This window comes from Periplaneta americana, chromosome 10 (assembly GCF_040183065.1).
Source record: "Periplaneta americana isolate PAMFEO1 chromosome 10, P.americana_PAMFEO1_priV1, whole genome shotgun sequence".
Classification (NCBI taxonomy): Eukaryota; Metazoa; Arthropoda; class Insecta; order Blattodea; family Blattidae; genus Periplaneta; species Periplaneta americana.
Genome location: NC_091126.1, coordinates 54,621,847 through 54,646,536, shown reverse-complemented (window position 1 = coordinate 54,646,536; position 24,690 = coordinate 54,621,847). Strand labels below are relative to the sequence as shown.

At 33.3% G+C, this 24,690-nt stretch overlaps 1 protein-coding gene across 3 annotated transcripts; it reads left to right on the top strand.

Annotated features, from left to right (window-relative positions):
- Window positions 1–322: 322 nt before the first annotated feature.
- On the top strand, window positions 323–24,502 carry Rad23 (UV excision repair protein Rad23). Of its 3 annotated transcripts, none has more exons than XM_069837520.1 (8): window positions 323–531; window positions 714–792; window positions 876–1,059; window positions 5,282–5,438; window positions 6,321–6,489; window positions 12,707–12,889; window positions 14,174–14,322; window positions 17,837–24,502. In XM_069837520.1, the coding sequence occupies exons 1-8, from the start codon at window positions 466–468 to the stop codon at window positions 17,945–17,947; spliced, it is 1,098 nt and encodes a 365-aa protein (XP_069693621.1). In that variant the 5' UTR covers window positions 323–465; the 3' UTR covers window positions 17,948–24,502. The 3 variants fall into 3 exon arrangements, with proteins under 3 accessions (XP_069693621.1, XP_069693620.1, XP_069693622.1); XM_069837519.1 differs by having other exon boundaries at window positions 12,704–12,889; XM_069837521.1 differs by lacking the exon at window positions 12,707–12,889.
- Window positions 24,503–24,690: the final 188 nt, after the last annotated feature.

Sequence of the window (24,690 nt, the reverse complement as noted above, 5' to 3'; positions counted from 1 at the left end):
TATGTATATAAAACTGTCACAATTTCAAATGGTTTATACTATTGCGAACAGATGTCAGGAATTAATCATTACAAATATACACAAAATATTTAATAGATCTAAATTATATTAACGTGATGGCAAAAGAAATGAAGTCAAACAAATAATATTAATGTAATATCCTACTTAAATGAAAAAATATAGGTATATTTTTCAACAATCATAAAAGTGCCATCTATCAGTAGTAAAGGAAACTATTTGTAGAATCGTTTTGGCCAAATGATGCGGTAACAGTAAACAATCCAATCAATGCTGCGGATGTACGTTTATAGCGGAACGGAAATATCTAGGTCACGTGACGTATGATGTCAGAATACATGGCGACTGGATGAGCAGTGCAAAATCATCTGTGTAGTGAAAATTGTTTCAACGAGGACCTTTAGTTTTTGTATAAACTGACAGGAAAAGGACTTTTAAGAGAGAACAATGATTATTACATTGAAAAATTTGCAACAGCAAACGTTTCAAGTTGAAATAGATGCCACTGAAACGGTAAGTTAAACTACTAGAGAAGTTGTCTTAATCATTCCCTGCAACAACAAACGGATATTCACGTGTGTGATTCAAGTTGGCTATTTGTTACAAGAAAATATAATACACATCCATATATATACATGTTTATATGCGGTTATAAGTTACTGTTAATAATTGTGTTGATTTATCTTTCATGCTAGGTGAAACATCTAAAAGAGAAAATAGAGGCTGAAAAAGGAAAGGAATATCCAGCCGAAAACCAAAGGCTTATATATGCAGGTAAACGGTTTATAAAAACGTAGGATTGATATATATTCCTCACTGTATTGGTTGTGTAACCTGTCATTATGCTTGGTTTGCAGGTAAAATTCTTACTGATGAAAGTGTTCTTAGCGAATACAATATTGATGAGAAAAAATTTATTGTTGTAATGGTTACAAAACCTAAAAGTGCACCGGCGCCTTACGCAGGTCCTAGTGACCCAACTGCTGCAACCGACCAAGTTGAAGAAAAGAAGCAGGAAGAAAGTACAGCTGCTACGGAGAGGTTAGTTTAGGTTATGTTTTGTAATTTATATTTAGTTCAGTTTTTGTGGACAAATACGAACAATTTGGTTAGGCGACTTATCACGTCGTTTAGATAAGACTAGTTGGCTTTCTTCATACCTATATCGTCTTGAAAGAGGCACTGCTGTATTCGACAGGAACATAGCATCAATTGAGTATTTTTTGGATTCACTGCAAAAAGTGTTAAAGACTGTCACAAAGTAGTAAACTGTGGGTCATAGGTTTTTTTGGTAAAATAATAGAAATTACTGTTTACATTGGTATGATATTGGCTACAAGCAGTTTTCTTGCGATTATTGATTTAAATTATTTTACTGTAAGTACACTTCTCAAGTGTTTCCATACGTTTATTAAACATTATGTATAGCCTATATATTAAAAATTTCATGTTAACATTACACAATTTCACTACAACATTGCAAGAAAATAAAGTAGGTCTACCCTGTAGAAAAACATAACCTCTACAAATTTTGAAATAATGTCAATATAAAATACAATATGCTACGGCTGATCAATGTTCAGTTGTAACGTGTTCTTGTATTTAGTAATGTTTGTCCCATATTAATCGTTTATACCAGCGAAATTAATTTAAGTCCCTGTTGGCTTTTATGACGTGCATTGTAGAAATATAAATTTTTCTTCTGAACCAGAATTTTTAATTCACGAAAACTCAATAGGCGGGCACAAGATGATTTAAAATAATTGTAGAAGAACAGTCATAAATAATTTTACTTCAAGTTTTGAAATTATAATTCTCCCTATCTTTATTTTGATTGGGCTGAAGAGAGTTTGCACTACTTCCGATGTGAATAGACGTACTTAACATTGTTCATACATTGACACAAAAATAGTGGATACAACTTCATTAAGCCACGGTAATGTGTAGGTTGCCTAAACCGTTTTAGCAAAAATATCAAGGGAAAAATACTTCAGTTTTATCATCTTGGTCCACAATCAAATACTAATTTTGACTATTTTTGTTGTGTTTTTGGGTCCAAGGAAAATACTCGTCTTTACAAAAATACTACCGTGGCTCTCTGAAGGATAGCGAATGTTCAGAGTTATTAATGCAGTCAGGTATGTGAAGTGATTTTATTAAACTTAGTGTACACGCAGAATTAAAGGAAACTGAAAACTCCGTCTTCACAATGTACTGTTTTGTGCACTAAAGGAGAACTGCATTCAAATTTAGTTTGCTTTTGCTGTTCGCGTCAAGAACACAAGGCAATATAATAGTAATGCGAGAAGTCTCATTTCTTTCTCTAGATACAATGGGCAGTTACTGAGTTTACAGTGATTTAAAATTGACAGTTTTATCAGTCATTAAATAGTTTTATCTCAAGTATACATAACTTTCACCTAAATTACTTAATGCACATTTTTATAATTTTCATCATTGAGCTATTTCATTGACACATGCAGTTTTAAGTCATTGCAATTCTCAGTGAGGTTCTGTCACATTGTCATTATGAGACTTCAAAGACGACCTGTTATTCTGCCAGTCAGGTGTGCGTATCCATCAGGAAATGTTTCCATAATAGTTTCTAAAACTTATACCGTGTATACCAGTGATTACAAAGAAATTTACGGAAAGATGTCATAATGGACAATAATATTATACCAGTACAAGATCATTGAAAAGTTTCTACAGGCACTTAATTTTTTGCTCTTTGATGTTACGCAATAAATGTTAATTATCATTATTGCAAACATAGTGTGCTAATTAATATTATTCTTGTACACTGATGGAATAAAATCATTTAACCTTATAGAAAACTGAATTTTTTAAACTAAGAAATGTATTTAGTTAAAAGATATGTAGGTATTAGATTTAAAAGTGGCATGGGCTTTAAACAATCAGAATAATTGTATAATTTCTAGTCAGAAAAACCAAATTGAAGTTTCATGCTATCAAATTGTATAGAGTGAGTTGGAATTTTTGAATTGTAGGTTGCTTCCAAAAATACTTCTCCCCTCCCCCCCCACCCCGTTTTGCTCTCTCAGCCAAATGTAATTTTTTTTTTTTCTTTCCTTAAAAGCACTGACTGTGACTAAGACAGATCCGAGATCCATCCATGCTTTCTATGCAAATCAGTCCCACTCCACCTTCTACCACGTAGTTTCCTTGGGACGAGTGCTCCACACTAACATCATATAAGCCAACAGAACTTGACTACCTGGCACTGGTCATAGACACATACACACATATATATATCACTTTATGTTTAGTTTCATTTTTAGATAGTTCCGATATATAGCCTACACTCGTGTCATACATTTTGCTTTTTACAGGTCTGTTTTCGTATTTTGTAGTTAGTAAGAAAAAGTCTTCAAGACAGCAGCTTTTTTTTTATTAAGGTTTTCAACATTGATTTAATATATAGTTTATAATTATGTATGCCTATGTGTTGTATGAATACAGAAACAGACATTTTTATACTTATTTCGTGATATTAGTATTTTTATTATTACTTATTGGAAATGACTATATAGATATAGGAGTATTTATTGTTTATTGTGACAGGTGGTGCCAGTCCCTGCTGAGCAATGGCTTGGTTACCATGAGACACGCGCCCATATTCCTGGCACTGATACAATACTTAAAATAAGAGTTGTAGAATTTGTAATTACTTAACTCAAATTCGTTGTTCAAAATGTCCCCCACTCACTGCCATACATTTTACATATATTTTTATGAAATTGTTATTCAATATCAAACAATTCACCTTTTCATCCAAGACTAAACTCAGATGCCACAGCACTGAAAACCGTGCATTTTTCTTCATCACAATAACCTACTACAAGTCGTGTAATAAACATAACTGACAGTACTGGTATGTAACAAGTTGAGAACTTGTGAAACAGCTGTTTATAATTGAAAATGTTGATTGCTGGTAACAAGAGATGCGTAGATAGCAAAACTATTGTGTAATGTCCCTGTGTGTGGATGCCCAGGCCTCACACTAGTACCTAGACCAGGGCTGGGCAACCAAGAGCGGTTTCTACTCTCTCACAGGGAGCAGATTATTAAGCATCCCCATTTAGAGTTTGGAATCGCTCCTGGTGCCCAGCACTGACCTAGACGCTCCTCAGCCGGACAACAAGTTGTTACCTCAGATCTCAATCCATATTCCTCTCTGTATATGTACATAATAATGAACTTTGTATATTGCTATATATCACTTTCATATACAGGAATTTATGGTAATCACTCGTGAATGTACAGGCTTCATTACAAGAAAAATATCACATTGTTAAATAATTGGAAGAATTTATCTCAACAAGAAGTTCTTATTTTAGTTAATTTATTATCTTATAATTATGTGTAAATTGAAATATTTGGCTTCTTGGATTGCTCAGAGGACATGTGATATTTTTTTTTCAATTTGTATTACACATTGAAACATTTTTGTGGGCAGTGTACATACTTTATCAAAAAAATATTAGAAGTTAGGAATTACAAATAAGGAATTGTCATAGATGTAATAATATATCGTATAATATAAGCACACAACTGTGCTACTATTTAATAAATTTTATACAGTAAGGTGTAATTTGTGAATTGTAGGTTGTCTGTTTTAAGTGTCTAATTTGGAATTTGCTATATAAAATGTACAAATTAACACAGATTTCTTTCCAAAAAGCATATAGAATATGTTACATTGAATTTTAGAAGAGTTACTGTTTATTCTGTCAAGTATTTAATTGTTCATTTAAATTCTAAATAATATCGAATTAATTTTTCAAAGAGTATGGATTTCTAATATTTGTGGTGCTGCTGATGTTATTTATACTATAATTCATTTCCCTCAATTCGTTGCTTAAAGTTTAAACATATATAGTTTGTGGCCTTTGTTTAATTTGGCCCCTTGTTGACTTCTGGAATCCATTGGACAGTTGAATCTTTTGTACAGCAATGTCTTTCTTGCTAAAATATAAAATTTAATTATTTTTAATACAGCTTGATAGTCTACTAAAGTAGACTAATTCAAGGACGAATTGGAATAACTTTCTTTGAGATAAATTTAATGTAAATTTGATATTTTTTCAACAACTTTTTACCGTCTTGTACTTTTTAAGACAGTAGATAATGTAATAAAAATACTTATAAACTTCAGTCTCTTTGGATAGTTTAAGTTTTCGTTCATTGTATCAAACTGAAAACATACCATACTTCCTGAAAAATGGACCTTCCTTTACAGCTCTGAGCCTACAGTGCCAACTGCCACAAATCCTCCTACAGCAACAGCGCAGCCTGCTTCAGCAAATATTGTGGAAGCGGAATCAGCTATTCTAATGGGAGAAGACTATAATCAGATGGTGCAGAATATCATGGACATGGGCTATGACAGGGAACAGGTAAAACAAATCTGCATTGTATCAGCAATACACCGGCACACAAAATATTTCACTCAGTTTTGGGAGTGTGTCTACAATTGTGTTGGTTTGAATGTTTTATTTTGGTTTACAAATGTGAAGTATGGGCCTATGAAAAGAGAAGTAATTAATGAAGGGCATACAGTATATTTTCTCTTCATATGGAGCTACATTCTGAAATTAGTCCCAGCTAACAACTCATTTTTCAGTATGGTTCACTCAAGTTGTAATGTACATGTCTGTTATCACTTTAATATTGCATAATCACAAATCAAATGAGTGGTAGCCAAGGTCTGTAGCTGCTCTCTATGGTGAGATATTACTGAGAGAGTCTGCGTGGCAAGGCTAATTTTATATGCAAATTCGTTGTCCTTTTGTCAGTAGTGAAGGGAGGTGGTGTCATTGGGCATTGTCACACATTGGTTCATGGCCTAACTACTATTAATAGTAACATTAGCATTCGTCTATGGCATGTAGTCTTGTCCAAGTAAGCATTTGACATTGTCATTTTTGTTTCACCACTGATTCTGGAAAGGGTACCAGTACTCGGTATATGTAAAAAAAAAAATTATGCTTTAAATTCTTGGAGTATAGGTTACTGAACAAACGTTAATAATAAAACTACTTTTAGCCACATCATGTTGAGTCGTTCATTCAATCTTTATGAAGAAACTATAAAAGTAGTTTTTCTTACACTCAACTTCCATATAAGATGGTGCTCATAAAATTATGTAGTGAAGTAACTAAAGTGATGTAAAAATTTTGTAAAATTTACAAAAATAATGTAACTATTTTTTAATTTTGTAGATTTTATCTGTAACTTATTATTTAAAATGTATCATTAACTATTTATGATGGTCTTAGGTGGAGCAAGCACTACGTGCAAGTTTCCGTAATCCTGACCGAGCTGTTGAATACCTTCTCACGGGAATTCCAGCACAGTTGTTTGATGACCCTCCGAGCACTGGAGCAGAAGGTGATGCCACAGTTCAAGGAGGCCCTACACTTCCAGTGTCTGGCGGAGGTTCAGAAGGTAAGAATTCAGGAGTTTGACTATACTCCTTATTAAAATATTTGTTGTATTATACCGTATTTTCTCAAGTAATTCATGCCACCGTGTGTTTTATGCACCCTATATTTAATGTTCACTAGATTTTCATTATCTTAATCTTTTGTGCACTTCGTTAATTCTTTTAATGCTGAAATTAAGCACTACTAATTATTTAGTTCTTCATAACATTTGAACAGGCATATCTACATTTATAAATATTGACTTTTACCATATGAAATGTTAAATTTTACTATAATTACCTGCGTAATTTTTCTCATTTTGTATCCTGTATAAGTATACACATCACTTTTTTCCACATTTCCTATTCGTTTTTCTTTTTCTTGTTTTTGCGAAAGGGGAAATTTAATTGAATAACATGTCACTTTCCAAATTATGAATTTATTTTGAGGTAACACATCTGTGAAATTTGAAAAATTTATCATTTTGTTCAACCCTTTTGAACTTTTGAGGGTATGCTCATCTAATGACGATATAGCAGTATCTTAAGTTTTAACTTTCTGCTAGAGTTGGATTGATACTAGATTTTCTCGAAACTTGATATGGATACATGTATGTATAGTAAAATTTCATTTATATGTTTTTCACACATACGGTTTTTCTACAGTCCCGGCAAAATTCCTGTACTTTCCATGTTAATTTATTTCATATATACATTTTTCACACTTATATGATCATATTTTAAAACCAGAGAGATACAGAACTTCATTTATATACGTTCTAATTACATTTTGCTCGAAATTAGGTTTGCCCTGAAATAGTAAGAACGCAAATATAATACACACCTGTGCTAAAAACCACTAAAGATTAAAATTATATTATCAAGACAGGTTATAAATGCACTCCCTTACCTCTAGCTATACATCACATTCATCCTCATTTGTAGTATCAGAAGTGAAACTTCCGGTCAACAGGTCTCAGTTGGTGTTAGAACATTGATTGACAATGACTAACATCATGCTACTCTTTCGTCAGTAATAATTATTGACAAACTCTTTTGGTTTAATTAAAGATGTACAGTTGTTTAGAGTTGCATTCATCAGATCTCATAATAAAAGAAAAAAATGTTATTAAGTCATTCTAGTAGTTAAAAATATTATTCTTATGAGAAGGATGCACTGGAAGGAATGGTAAACAGAGAAGATTTTGGGGTAGAAGAAGATATCAGATGATAGACCAACATTAAGATATGTTGATCATATGCAGAGACTAAGAGGAAGGCAGAAAATAGGAAAGATTGGAGAATGCTGGGCTTGCAGTGAAAGACCTGCCATTTTTCAGAACATTGTGTATGTATTAGTGATTGTCAAAAATGGACAAGAAATAACGACTGAAAAGTGTGCAAAAGACAAGGAAACACGAACTCATAGTGGGTGTTTCTATCAGTTTTCCACCATATCTCGTAACATAAATAGAGCGTTAATTTTAATTTGTTCGAGTCTGAATGAGTGTGAATATAATACACACCCCAGTTTTCAAGACGACATTGTGTCGGAAAAAAAAAGGTGCTTATTGTAATCACTTAAATACAGTACGATGTGTGTTCATTGTTAAGATGTGGACGACTTTGAAATCCCTGGTAATACAAAGCTGCCCTTTCTTGTCTCTGCACATGCTAGCTGCAGTAAATTGGTTATGTGCCAGTGGGAGAATCAATTCAGAGAAGGGAGAGAAGTATGTGCAGAGGGAGGAAATGGAACATTTGAAACCATGAGAATCCAGATTCAAAGCTGTGACCACACTGAATATAACTATCCTAACATCCCTCCACACTGAAAATATTTTCACAGACTCAACCTGATATGATGAGAAGTTTTCTGATTGATTTTGAATTCCAAGTAGTGAAAGAAAGAGGAATTGTGTTTGTAGCTGATTTTTTTTTTTTTAATAATCACATGTTATTAATCTTTAATCCTATTTCAGATATAATTAAATGCTATTTCAGTTATACATTTTTCTCACGCACATTTTTTTTTCTTCAGATCCCCCATAAAAACGTATAATTGAAGTTTTTCTGTGCTTAATCTCAATGCTGGATACTTCGAAAATCGATACCTTCATATTTTTTGTAAAGTAAAATATAAATAATTAATTTTGTTATTTTAAGAGTGTTAATATATCAGACAATAGAGCTCTATTTTCTTACTCAAGGAGTGTGGATTTTATTAAGATATATTTTTAATATTATATTGATGAGACCCTAAAGCAGCCCTGGACATAAAGGGGAAGGAAAAAGGAAAGAAGATACCCCGCCCATGTCCTTTCTGCTTCACTGCTTTAGAAACGAACACATAGTAAAGCACTGTGCATCACTGTTGTATTTTAGGCAACCAGCGAGAGCCAAAAGCTATGATGCATACCTTATACAATCTGTCACCTAGCAATGCTTGCCTTCAGGTCTACTCATATCAGTTTGATACATAACTGTCTCTGCCAGGGAATGTTAAGTGGAGAGTTAAGCTGTAGTACCTCAATTGAGATAATGCCCAGGCATGTCCTAGAGTAACTATAATACAATTTTAATTTTAATGAATAAAATTTCAGTACCTGTACGGGTTAAATTAAAATATATCATGCTATATAGTTACCATTATCTTTCCACAAGACACAATAAAATTATTTGACATAATTAAAGATCCTATATCTCACTTTTATAAGTTTTTGTTCAAAATACAAGCATTCTCACTCTTCAGGGGTCAAGTCTACTTCCTTTTCTGTCACATGTGAGTTTTGTTGTGCTAAACAATCTCCCAGAAAAAACTGTTGCTGGTAGTGTACATAAATATTTTACAGCTAATTCTCTCGGCTTTGGAAACTTAGTATTTGTTTTTGTAGGAATCAAAAACACTTGAAAGAGGAAGTGGCAAATTGTCTTTGAAGTATGTATTGATTTTTTGTGGAATGTGTTAACTGACAACTAATTTGATAAGTCATCATCTTCTTGCAAAATTTTGCAATACAAGTGCAAGACGATTTTTCTGTAGAATGGGACATCTAAGTAAAATAACATTTTTTTTATTAAAAATTGTTGGTGAATATTTCAGTGTAACCTATTTTTCCCCCCACATATCTAAAAATCTGAATACACAGCAAATAAAAATTACAAATCTTGCCTCTTCATTTTATAGATGCAAGACCGTCCTGTTGGTTAGCAGGTTCCAGCAATCTGTCTTTTAACAGCATTGAGAGTACACAGACTGTGAAAAAGTCGTTTTAAGTGGGGATGTGAGAGTATTGCAGTGAAATATATTTCGTTCTCTTCAATGTCTTTGTACCACATATCAGTTGCATCCAGCAATGATTGTCTTCCTCTCGCAATTCCTGATCCATATTGTGGTGGCTTTTGAAGTTCAGAAATGACACTGTTCACTATGGGGATTATCTTGGACACTGTCGCTGTAGATGAACATGCAGCGAGTTTGCTAAATCGAAAATATTTAATGTGTCAATCAATAAAACAGTATGCTGTCATTGTGATACTGTAAGATTTACTGCTAAGGTGATGTCAGAGGATGCGGATACAATGGCCTACTTTCGTTCTTTAACTCTTTTTGGCATATGAAGAGTTGATTACATCATGTAGAGAAGTCCTTGTTTCAAAACAAGATGGAGTGTGTGAGGTGCAAGTGGGGAAATATTTCTAAGGTTATAGCATTTACTACATTACGACCTTTGTCATGAATCACAGGCACTAATTTATGTATTAATCCCCAAGTTTCTGAGGGTTCTTCAAGAACTTTGCAATATTTTGACCTGTGTGACTCACATCAAATGGTATTACTTCAATGTATATATGCTTTAGTTTATAGTTCTGTTCTACAAAGTGAACAGTGATACTTCGATAATCGTCAGTGGCTGTTGATGTCCACAAATCCACCATAACTATGCTATCCACGTTTCAGAGCTCATCTTTTATCTCTACTCCTTCATACAGTTCTGGAATATGTGCTTATGAGTAGGTGTGTACATGTAGATTCAGAGTACCAAGTCAACACAAATCCATCATCTAAAACAACGCTAAATGGCTGGTTTTCTTTGCATATTATGTATGCTATTTTCATGGTAATTAGCTTTGATTATCTCCTGATTGAAGTATGGATTTACAATAGTGTTCAGTAAAATGTAAGTGTAGATTGAGTTGTATTAACAGTTTAGAATAATACAGTCACAGCTACCACTTTTGGCAAAAATGAAGTTACAATGTCGTTCTATTGTCCAACATGTTATGTCAGTGGAATAAAACCGTATGTGCTCCTGTTGCTGATTTAGCATGCAAATGTGGATGACCATGTTGTAACATTAATATCACGAAAGTAATAGAACGCTGGACTTTTAATTTGTCATACTGAATAATTTTTAAAATGCTAGTTACAATAGTATTTCTCTGAACTGTAGGTATGATGATGATGATGATAATGAGGACAATGCCTGAAAGAACAGGCATAGGCTCATCCACTGCCACTTCTTTACTTGTTAAACTTTCACTGTCGCGAATTTTTTTGTAGGGATATTCAGTAAAGACAATTTTATGGGCTGAGGTGACATGTTTCTTTAAATTGCTGGTGTAGTGAGATTTTCCACCATGCAAAAAACTTTTTACAAATGAGGCAGATGACGTAGTTATCACTCAGAGACCCAATTGAAAATAATTCCAAAGTTGATGCTATTATCTGAAAAAGATAGATCAGGAAACAGTCTTGTGTCACTTATAGTAACAACTGACTGGTGACCATTAAAACTTAAAAAGACTGACTAATAATGTTGTTGCTGGCATTGCTCATGGAACTTGGATTCCTCCATTCTCCTGTGGGCGACCCAGTAATGATTTGTAAGCTGAGATGTATGTCAGCATCAATCTTCTTAATCGGTGAACATTTCAGCAGATGTTCTTTATTCATGGTGGAATTCACATCCTTACAGAGTACAACTTACTAATAATGTAAAATCAGCCTACATGCTAAAGTACGACACTGTTTCATTAAGTTACATGTAATTGGATAGTTTAACAGATCATATGATATTTTTACGAAAAGTCTCAGAATATTTACATTTTGTAGGTGGAGCTTGGTTTTTCCATATCGGTGAAAACTGAAACTCTTACGCTAGAAATTAATGTAATAGCACATTTGGGAATGTCTGCTTCAAACTGCATTTCAGCAGGTTTTATTGTATTTGAACTTGATTTTGAAGAAATTTGAAGCTCAGACATAGTGTTGCCAAACCATCTGCAAATAAGAAGAATAGGCCATAGGTTTTCCTTTGTGATATGAAGCAAAAAATGCTGATCTTGGGTGAATTCCGGACATGCACAATGATGGCATGAGGGTTCTTTGTGCCCCATAGTCGCATATTGTGAAGATTGACCTTACTGTTAACATGGAATGTTGCTTCATCAGAAAAAACTAAGTGGCCTACAGAATCTTTATTCTCCATGCAGAATTGGCGACGCACGATCTTGTGCTAAGTATGAATAAAACTTTGAGAGTTGTGCTGTTTATTGATATATTGTACGTACTCATAGTAAATACATAAAGTTGTTTCGTTCATTTACTTGAAAATAAATACTTATGCCTTGGAAATGTATTGAATTCCTATAGTAAAACTTATAGAATAACAAATTACTCAAACATGGTAAATATAATTATCCTTTGAGTACTAAAAAACACAATAGATAGTAGACTTAACAAACGTGTTGATTTATCTTCGTCACATGTTGGCCTCTGTAATCGACTAAATGCCAACATGTAACACCAAACATTGCTTCTTCACTGAAAGCTGCAAATTTTGATTATAAATAAATGATATCTATTGTAATAGTACCGATAATAGTGCTGGGAGGTATTTAGACAGGCATGCCCACCTCCACACTGCCATTTAAATCGCCATGTAAGACCCATGAAATTGTGTGGAGGCATAAATGGAAAGGTAGAATATCTGTAGATAATTATAACATAAAAACCAAATTTTAAAATTTGAGTCTTTTTAATTTTCACAGATGTATTATCTCAATGTTACATATTAGTAGTAATAAGTTTTTAATTTGAAACAAATTTCATAGTTTCTTCTTAACATTTATTTAAGTATTTTATTTAATTTTGTGAAAGATTAAAGGAAGACAGTCTGAAAGATTGGCCGTCATTGAAAATGTTGCTGGAACCTTGAGGTAACATTGTTTCAGAAGACCCGTTGGCGTTCCTGCGTTCGCAGCCACAGTTCCAGCAAATGAGACAAGTCATTCAACAAAATCCACAGCTACTGAATGCCGTTCTTCAGCAGATTGGGCAAACCAACCCTGCCCTCCTACAACTGATATCTCAGAATCAGGAGGCATTCGTACGCATGCTGAATGAACCTGCTGCTCCAGGTAGATGAACATGCCCGATATATAAATTTGAGTGAGCTCTGTAAGACTTGGGCAGCTATTGAGACGTGTTTCTGTGTTTTCAATGTTTTTTCAGGGAAGTCAGACATAAAAGTCTCGTCATAAAATTTAAATGTGGTAAAACTTCTATTGAAGAACAGTATAAAAATAATTGTATTAGCAGTTGGTCTGTTATCAATCAAACTATGTGCCTTTCCTCTGTCATTAGGTGCTAAATTTGAGAAATATAAATGTTTAGGTATGGCATGTTTCCATATATATATATTTCAAGTGAATTCCTTTCCAGATATTCTTAGTTCTAGTTGTGACACACTTCTTTTGCATCTCTCACTTGAAAATAGACTCTAAGGATTAAATTAATTTGTTGCCTTGTAAACAATAAAACATTATTTTGTGGTAGAGTTCATTATATTTTATCATTATCTTTTTCAATCCATGCATGAGCTTGGAAAAAATGCTAATTGCGGACTCCATTATAATGCTTCTCGAGCTCTTAACTTACTGTCCACATCCCAGCCCTGAAAAAATGGCAGGACTATGGGTCACATGGTTAGTAAGTAGCAATAAGGAAACTGGGAGAAAGTGATCATTAATCTATTAAAAAATATATACTGACCTACCTTGCAATACACAGTGCAATGAGTGTAAGTTTTTAATTAATACATTATGCATATTATTGATAAGTCTGCTAAGTAATTAGTTTCCACCCCACCCCCTTCCTCTGCATCTCATCATGCTGACATGTAGCTGGGATGAAGACAGTATGCTTATATGTGATATTATGTGTCATAAAATAGTTAAGTTATAAATGACATGCAATCTCCATCTGCTATGTGCAAGGGAGAGGAGCAGTTTATAACAAATTGTTGACACCCATGCCAGAAGATTCTTCTTATTGGAAACATTGATCCTTTTACAAGGAAATCTATACAGTTATATATATATAATCCTAAGTTCCATAGCTAATCATTATTCATACAAAATATTTGTAAATTTATGTTGAGAAGTGCCTTGATGTACAATGTCGTGTTGTGTGGGTAGTGTCCCCACCCCAATTATTATTTATTCCAAAACATATCCTGTAGATATGAGTCTTGTTTGGTGGCCAAGATTATGTGAGTGAATACGGTATAAATGAATGGATCCACAGTAAAATTATGTAGCTCTAATGTAATGACTGGTTCCATTCTCCACAACTTCAAACTTTCAAAGTCCAACATTTCATTGTAGATGCTTTTAACAAGTGAGTCATGCATTATGATTCAGGTGGTGGAACCCCTTCAGCTGGTGGCACTCCTGCTAGTCCTGCTGCTGGACAAGCAGCTGGTGACGCAGGATCAGGTGCTGGAGCAGGTAGCATGTTTGCTCCAGGAGTGATACAGGTTACTCCGCAGGATAAGGAGGCTATTGAGAGGGTGAGTAATGTTGTGAGATGCATTTTTTGTTCCACTGCAAAATCACATCACTGAGGCTCTACGTATCATGCTCCAAACTCTTGATTACAACATTTTGATAAATTATTTATTTCTCCATTTACTTCTATGATTACTTTCTTTTTCATTTGAGATACTCCATTAATGCTGGTAATTTTTCCCCACCAAAATGTTATGAAAAGTTATAAAAGGGAGAAAATAATATATCTTAGTATAAAAATATAAAATTTAGATAATAAAATTAAAACTATTTGTGATATTGTTAAAAATGAAAGTGGTCTATATGCAAAGAACGAAGATATTTCTCTTATTAAAATCAATGATCATAATATAGACTATCCAGATTCTTTAGCACATTTAATGACTTCTCTGTAATTATCATTTACAAACAAACATTCAAGATTGTGCAGAAGATGGTATGGTTAAATGTATTTGTAATGTAACTATAACATTTTTTGCACAATCTTGAATGTTTGTGATTTAGCTAAACCATTTGACTGCATACATTAGAATATATTGATGAAGAAATTTAAGTTTTATGGCATTACAGATGATATCTTAGGTTGGTTTAATTCTTGTCAAATAGAAAACAAAAGGTGGAAATAAAAATGTTATGTTTTATTTAACGACGCTCGCAACTGCAGAGGTTATATCAGCGTCGCCGGATGTGCCGGAATTTTGTCCCACAGGATTCTTTTACATGCCAGTAAATCTACTGACATGAGCCTGTCGCATTTAAGCACACTTAAATGCCATCGGCCTGGCCCGGGATCGAACCCGCAACCTTGAGCATAGAAGGCCAGCGCTATACCAACTTGCCAACCAGGTCGACGGAAATATATATATATATAGGCTATATAGCAAATAGGTGGAACATGCTGTTGAAGGACAAAGTTATCATTCCTGACTTACCTAGGAGGAAATCAGTGGCGCTTATCTGATCACGACTGTTTGGCTTCACATCTAAGTAAAATAAATAAAATATATATATATATATATATATATATATATATATACACACACCTCACCACATTGTACTGTCTGTAAGGATGCGAATTCCACTATGAATAAATAATATCTTCTGAAATGTCTGGTGAGTAAGGAGATTGTTGCTGACATATCATCTCAGATTACAAGTTATTACTGGAATGTCCATAGGAGAATTGAGGAAATCCAAGTTGCATGAGCATTGGCAACAACAACAACATAGTCACAAAGTTTCTTAGAAATTAGGAATACTAAACATGGAGTTCCCCCAGGATCAGTGTTAGTTCAATTATTGTCTCCAGTTTATATTAATAATTTAACTTCATAAATAAGTAATTTCTTTTGGAGATAATGCATGTGTGATTATCTCAAGTATACAATATGATCACTAGAAAACAATTCTAAAACAGTGTTAAATCTAATGAATGAATGGTTTAATGTAAATAAACTAGCACTTAATGCAGATAAAACCAGTGCAGTCAAATTTATTACTTGTACACAAAATAGTGCTCAGTTTTCCTGCAATTATTAGATTAAATGGGATTGATCTCAAACGATCTATAAGCACAATCACTTGAACTGGAAACCGCACAGTATATATTATTTCAAAATTGAGTTCTGTCTTATGTGTTAAGATCCTTATCTTCTATTGACGATATAAACACTCTTAAAATGGAATGCTTTGTATACTTTCATTCTGTAATAAAATACGGATTAATATTCAGGGGCAACTCATCTGAAGGTAAACATATATTGTTTTATAAAAGAAAGCTATAAAGATGACTGGTGTGCATAAAAGGACATACTGCAATGTAAAAAGATTTATAAATATTGACTTTGCCTAGTTGAGTACATTCTTTCGCTCATGTTTTTGTGTTAAAACCAACATTTAGTACTTATCAAAATGTTCGTAATTTTAATACGAAGCAAAAATCAAATCTCAACACTGTTAGTTGCAGCAGTTACAAAAATGAAGTTCACTATTAATTTGTTATGATCTTCAATGCACTGCCTAATTGTCTTAAAGGTTTGACGTTTGAAAGGTCCAAGAGAAAAGGTTCAGAACAGAATTAACTAAATTTCTCCATATTCATACCTTCTACTCAATTCATGACTTGTTTATGCTTGTAAATTGAATTAGTCTGCTTATTTGTATTATATATTTTTGTATAACTTTTGACTTGTTCCACATCTCAAAGCAACAATGCTGATGTAAGGTCTATGGAATACAATAAATGAAATGAAAAGTGAAAATGCAATAAGGTAAGACTGAGTGAACTCTGTATTCTTAGTGTGTAAAAAATAATAAGGTGACAGTTTGACATAAACTCTGATGCATATATAATTTTTTTAATAAATGTTTTCGCTGTAAGTAAAGTTGTATTTAAGGGACATATTCTGTTTCGGAGATTTTGTGGAATGTCAAGGTGAAACGGGTATTATTTAAGGAGGAGGTATAACATTGGCCTGCAAAAATTTAGTGAAATTCATTTTTTTTTTTATCTCGGCTACTATAAAAGCTAAATGAACAAAACTTTTCATGTTTAATATACATACATTACACTTTATAAAGCACTATTCAGAATATTAAAATAGCTAATAATTACCTGTAAAAATAATATCAAATTTGCATGTATCTTTTTACAACCTTACAGTTGTTTACATAATATTATTTACGTAATAAAATGTACAATTAAATATCGACATTATTCTTTTACTGGAATGTTTTAAAGACCTACATCAACAATGTAGTCAAGAACCTTTTACCTATTCCTCCAAAAAAATTTTTTTTTCCCTTAATCATTACCTTCAATATTAAATTTTCTAAAAAATTTTATTAAGAAAAAATATTTCCTGAAGGAACAGGTAAAAGATTTTAGGTCAATTTAGTGAAATTTATTTTTTTTTATATCTCCGCTACTATAAAAGCTAAATGAACAAAACTTTTCATGCTTAATATACATACATTACACTTTTTAAAACACTATGTTGTATTTTCCCCCTTAAGCCTCATATTGGATGTTCAATGAGAGATGACAGAAATGTATCATCGAAAATGCTGAAGAGCCTCTCTCTCACTCATCTAATTCTTATTCTATTATTACTCCTTTATACCATACCTACACTAAGTAACCACTGAATAGGTTCATTCGCTTTTCCGAATATTTTTCATCTGCTCAAGAGTAACTTAAAAACTGCTAGTGTGATTTCAACAAGTTTTAAGTTTGACCACTACGGTTTCCCACACATATTGAAGTTTTCCATTATTCCCTCAGTCTCTCAAGGAAAAATGCAGTTTGTTTCTAGCCACAGCAACATAACACAAAATTTCTTAAGATATAGCAACATATTATAGGAAGGTGAAGGCAGAAGAAAGGAAGTTGCTGAAAACTAATTGAATGCTACATTTGAAATAGTCTGATTTTTGTCAAGTTGTGCATAATCTAAAATGAATAATCAAAGACAAATAACTTTCATTGAAATCGGTTATTTTATTTTCTTGTTTCAGCTGAAAGCACTGGGATTTCCCGAACATCTTGTTATTCAAGCATATTTTGCCTGTGAGAAGAATGAGAATATGGCAGCCAACTTTCTACTATCTCAAAATCTCGATGACTGAGGAACTTTGTTTTTGTTAAATAATTCATTCGTAAAGAACAAAGTGGAAATGAAACTCTCAAAGAGACCCATAATGTTTCCTCCCCATTCACTGTGATTGGAAATAAAATTTAAAAATTGTTCTGATTACCGTACTAAGGACGATGTTCAGTGAATTTGCATGAAGACTGCATTGAAAGAAGCCCAAATATTCTGTGGTTAATAACGAGGCAAAAAGAGCATAATTAACTAATGTTATTTATAATTTTCAATCTTCTTTGTGTTGCGACATTATGAAATATACATTCTTTATTCTGTTACATAATAACGTGCAAATGCAGAACATGGATGGATTGTTCTGCTGTGTGGTATTTACTGTAGGAAAGTAAATAATGGAAGGGGGATATTTATTACATACTAATATAGTGACATGGACACAGGGTTCACTTTTTTAAATTAGGAGTTTGTTTATAAAAGATGAAATTAATGTTTCATACAAATTTGGTTGATTACGATTTCCATGTATATAGCTCAGATTCTTTTCAGCCAACAGTCAAAATGTTTTATTACATCAGGGCAGGGGGGGGGGGGAAATTGAATATATCTTAAACAATTGCAGCTTGTTATAACTTTTTTTTTAATCTAAAGATGAACACAAAAATAAAGGAATTTCAGAGTTTAATGATTTCGTGCATATAAACTTAATACTTTCTTGGAACTGAGTAATGGATCTCAGTTCCGAATAACTATTCCATAATTTGTCCACTATCCTCATCCTTCAATTTTAGATGGAGGGACTCCTTACATTCTTTTAAGTTCGTTTCTCAGATTGTGATTGTGAACATATGCATAACTCTATGATCTTCAGAATTACCGGTAATATCATTTATGTTAAAATTTTGTGATTTGATCAATTTTATGGCGCTAAAATTACACAATCACATGATTACATGTTTCAACTAGTGAAGGGTCATTTGCATTTTTTTCGGAAATTCCTGTAAATATTTTTGGTTATCACTTATGACCCAGCAACTTAATTATCCTGGTTAAGTATTTAGACATTTACCCTCTTCTTGTATGTATATGTACATATGTTTTTTCTCGCTACTTCATTGTTCCCATCAAACATTCAAGGCCAAATCTTCCTTTTCATTTCTCAGTATTGAAAAGTGCCTATCGAAGAAGCAGACAAATCCTAAGTTTGAATTCCAACATGACTCATTCTTTAATGATATGTATGACATTGTAGTGGAAATTCCATTGTTCATTAGTGTTTTAAACAAAAGTTTTGATCTTTGGGTGTATATTAGATAACTTCTTTATTTTTGTCTTCCGATGTTTTATTTTTCATTGTACTTTCATACTGAATACAGTGAAGTCCATCTTCATTCACTTCGAGATTCGTCTGAATATGGGTTTCAAACTTAATGCAGTTACAGAATTGCATTCTATTATCATATAATATGAATACAAGGCCTAGTAGAAGAGAAAATTTCTCCTTACAAAAATTTGTTGTTCAGTTATAAAAAGAAAATTTTAGAAGTACGCAAATTATGAATAAATCTTCATAAAAATTATGTAAATTTGCTCTGTATTTTACTCATTCGCAAGAAATGTTTAAATATGTTACGAAAAATATAGAAGAGCATACTGGCAACAAAACATGTTCTTGAGAAAATGTTTCATTGGAATTGAGAGCGAAATCTTCTAATACTGGATTTCACTGTATTTGAAGTTCGTGAAACATTACTTCTAAAAGCAATGTTCATATCTTTAAAACTTCTCGAGACAAGCAGTGCTTCTTTTTCTTTACTATTTATCTTTTTAATAAGGTTACCAGAGTGTTAAGATCAACCTTTAATATCTTATTTATATATCAGGGATTGATATAAAATACTGACTTTCCATTGAAATGTTGATGTAACTAGAATGCTTTGCAGTATGCCATCATGTCGTGAATTTGAATAGTTTCCGGCATTATGCATACACTTCAAGTATTTAATTCATAAGACATATGGTCAAGAAATTAAATTATTACCATTACTTATTATTTAGTGCTTTGTCTCTAACAGAGAAATAAAATGTAACCAGCAATGTGGTACTGAACAGGGCTAATCTGTATTTGCAGAAGCAATAGAGGTTGAATTGTAGACCATTTCTCAGAGCCAAAACATAAATTATGAATTGTGATAAGATCGTAATGAAGTTCTGAAGAGAAGTAGAATTGATACATGTCAAGGTCATATTAGAAGGTTGACATGAAGAGAATGAGAAAATTTCGTTATTGAATTTACAGAGAAGTTACACTCATTTTGATGGTTTCCTATCCATTCTGATGTTAGGTCAGCATGTTTGGAGTATAGTTGTATACACATTATGTTTGAATGTCATGTTATGAATTAAATATTTTATTATAAGTTTGAAGACAACCTAAGAGTATGTTAAGTGTTTCACACTACAAAAAAAGAAATTATCTCCAATTTTTCATAGTCATTTAATTTTGGATTAGGTTAGACAAGAAATAAACATGCGTAACTCTATGATGACTGTCCAAAGATGGAACTGAGGATTGGAGAAGAGACGTGACTCATAATGCTGATTGTGGAAGGGACTTTAACTGTCTCTAACTGTAGGTTGAGGAATAACAATTATCTATTAATATAAGGTTGGTAACTCAATGAGATGACTAAATGGTAAAACACTGGACATGCATATAGGAGGTTTCAAGCCCAAATCCTGAGGTCTGTCAATTTGATTGAAGCAACAATTAAAAACCCCTATCATAAAATAATATAAATCTAGTTATTTAAATGCCATTTTCATTATAAAATATACAAATAACGTTTTTCAAGATTTCAATCCCCACTAATTGTATATGGTAGACATGGGTGCTGGTAGTTTATACAGATTGACTGATAGATGGCAGCTTGAATTTTTTAAGACCAGACCCACTTATTACATTGGCCCAATGTGCGCCATATATATATATATATATATATATATATATATATATATGGTCCAAGTCCAACAGGTGGCCTGAGTGGCTTTCGTGAATCCGATTCTGGCAGGTGGGCCATTCTGCATCAGCCCTGACAGACTCAGATGAGTACCTGATAAGCTACCTGGGGCACAAGCACTTCCTATATCAGCATTGTAAATCTGTACTGTCTCCAAGACCTCAAACCTGTCTAATTGTAGCTATTGCACATGGCAAATGAAATGAGGAGGTAGTGTAGAGTGGTGATCAAATGAAAGTGGGAAATGGGAGCACCTCAAAAAAAGAAAGAAAAAAAACCTGCTACATCTGCTTTGTCTACCATAAATTTCATCATGACCTGGCCGGCGATTGAACTTGGGCCACCTGGGTGGAAGACCAGTGCTTTAGTGCCTAAGTACAGATGTGGCTGATTGATGGCAGCAATACAATCTTGAAATGACTTTGAAATTAAAGTAACAATAAATAAAAAGGATTAAAGAAAATGGCAACTTCTTTTCAAAGTAGACATAGCAGGTGGTCCAGTTAAACTATTTTTGCAATGAACAGACCTTTGAAATAGGAAGCTTGGAATCCGACAGCATGCTGTGGCCAGTCAATTAGTATATGCCAAACTCCAGAATATTCTTTCTGCCGGCAGATATTAATACATTCTAATATGATGGTAAATTTCAATATTGATACCTAAATTAGACTACTTGATTTGCTACATACTATTTTCAGCCTTCCCAAACTGACATGAAAATATCTATGGTGGGCTTCCTTGGTAGGGCCACCAGTATACTGACTAAGAGTTGAATTTATTTTGTTCATTAAATTCCAGGTAGTGCCAAGTATCTGATCATTCATTATGAGCAAGTTAAAAAATAAATGTCAAGTTTGGTATTACTTTAATACAGTAAAAATGCCATCTTAACTAAGTGAGATGAACTTTATAGGATTTATCACTAAGCACAACATTTCGTCATATTCAAAATAATCCCAGGATCTTAAAAATATGTTAACATTGATGTCGTAAATACACTGACTGCAAAAAAAAGCGATACACTCAAATATTTTGGTAAAATAGAAAATAATGGCATTTAAAATTATCCTAATAACAGTTATTGTATTACAGACGAGAAATAGGGTATGTAGATGACCATTATGTTTCAGTTGCGTTATTGATAAATGTGATTACAAAGATTATCAAAGACAAGACCTTGAACACTAGGAATCTGAAATCAAAATTACCAATGTTTTGGTATACGGTATCTTAGGTCATTGCTGAAAATACTGATTGCTGCTGTTGAAATTAACACTTAATTTAATGTAAGTGATTTTTCCAGTTTTTCTGATTATTCATGATGACAATGAGTGCTTCAGAGGCTGTAAAGTCTGTTGCCTTAGTGGAGACCTTCTTACCGTTATGTCGCAGCAGTGTTGGGAACATCTCATTCAAGTGTACAAAGGGCAATAAGAAGGTTCAGGGAACTCAATATCTATGACAGAAAGCCAAGTTCAGGCCGTAAAAGAAAAACCTCATTGAATGACGATTGTTTCATAATCGTGCAGATACTGCACAATAGGCACACATCGGCTGCAGAGATCCAAAATTGCCTGGAAATGTAAGAAACATCAGAGTAAGCGAAAGGACAGACAAAGGTTGGCAGAAGCTAATTTGCGGGCAAGGAGGCCGGCAACTGGACCTGAGCTCTTCAGAGAACATCTTTATTTTTTAGTTGGTTATTTAAAGATGCTGTATCAACTACTAGGTTATTTAGTGTCAATGAGATTGGTGATAGCGAGATGAGGCCGAGGATTCGCCATAGATTACTTGGCATTCACCTTACGGTTGAGGAAAACCTCGGAAAAAACCCCAAGCGCAACTTCAGACCGGTAGGCAAGTGCCTTAACCGACTGAGCCATGCTGGTGGCTAACATAGTTTTGCTAGACTGCAATTTGCCAATGAACATCTCAATTTGACTGCTGAGCAGTGGGGGAAAGTACTCTTCACTGATGAGTCCTGTTTCTGTGTGAAGTTATCACATGGAAGAGAAAGACTGTGGAGAAGGTGAGCATTTTGCACCATGTACATTTTCGTCCAGAACTCCATTTAGTGGAGGCTCCATTATGGTTTGAGCACGAATTTTTACAGAAGCCAAAACTGCTCTAGTTATAGGTGAAAATGTGTCTCTGAATGGTGCACGATACATTGAAGAGATACTGACAGATCATGTGGTTCCCTTTGGTGCATTTATCAGTGAGTGCTTCCTTTTGATGCATGATAATGCCCATATGGCTCATGCAGTTTCAGAATATCTGGATGATATTGGTATTCAGCGCATTAGGCGGCCTGCACGAAATGCATATCTGAACCCGACAGAACATGTCTGGGACATGCTTGAAAGGCAAGCATAGAGATGTGTACCTGAAAACTTTGCTGATCTTCGTACAAAACTACTGGAAGAGTGGAGAGGCATCACTCAGGAGGAAATAACTGCTGTTATTCAGTCATTACCAAGGAAAATGAGAGCCATAGTTGACACCAGAGGGAATACTCGTTACTAAGCTGCAGGACTGTTATCCTTTTTTTTTTACGGCTCGCCAATTAATGACTTGATAGGATTGACAGTGATTGTTTCCATTCACCATGCAACAACATTTTAAAAGTTACCATTTACTCTGTTGTCATTGTTACAGAATTCATACCAAACTCAGTATTGGTATTGCCTATTATTGTTATTTAAGTGTACTGTTGTAATGTTACTATGGAATCAATTTTCAAAATAAATTAACGTTGTTTAAAAATATTTGAGTATCGCTTTTTTGCTGGTCAGTGTATTTATGATATTCATTTGTATCTGTTCTTATAAAAATCTGAATTCCTTAAAAATGATTATAGATTGAGGTTCGAGATCTAACAAAATATATGTGGTTAGTTGAATACAGTGATGCTTGTATAGTATCTTGAATGTTCACATTTAAATTACAGGCTGCTGGCATGCATTATTAAACACAAATGTTACTTTACTTTCATATTGACATTAAATGCTCCAAGCATGCTTCTTCATTAAGGCAAGTTAATGAGACTTTCAAATACAGAATTAATGAAAATACACCAAGGTATTTTGCTACAATTTTTTTTGCCCCCTATTTGTATGGAAAATTGATTTGAAGTTTACATGTTCCTCTTCAAGCATGGCAAGAAGCATTCACTATTCAATCTTATGGTTATTAGACTTGCTTTCAAAGAACATTAATACTATGCAACAATTATATCTGTTATAGAAAAGATGCTTTGATAAAATCAGTTTTAAAGCAAAGTATTTTCACTAATTTCTCAATACAAAGTGCGTGGCTATGTGTGAATATGTTCCTTGCAACTTAAATTTGCATTAAAAATACAAAGTTGACTTATTAAAGTGAATAATGTTCTATAAATATATACAATTTTATACGTAGATTTTACCTGTAATTACAGGTTAATAAAGATCTAGTCTTTTAAAGGTTGAACCTTATGCATTCATTCAGTACTCTAAGATGCCATATTTTGTATTCACAGTGAACCTGTAAAGGAAAATAAAGTGATTCAAGGTCTACATTTTATTTTCAATATTACTGTCCTCAATATCAGCACTATTTGCACAACAATGACTAAGTTGTTTAAAGGAGCAAATTTTACTGTAAAACTGGAATTCGTTCCCTACCAAATTCTGTAGTTCTTCTTTTCAATCTCATTTTACCATTGATTTATCACAACACACTATGTCCTTCTTAGAGCACCAGA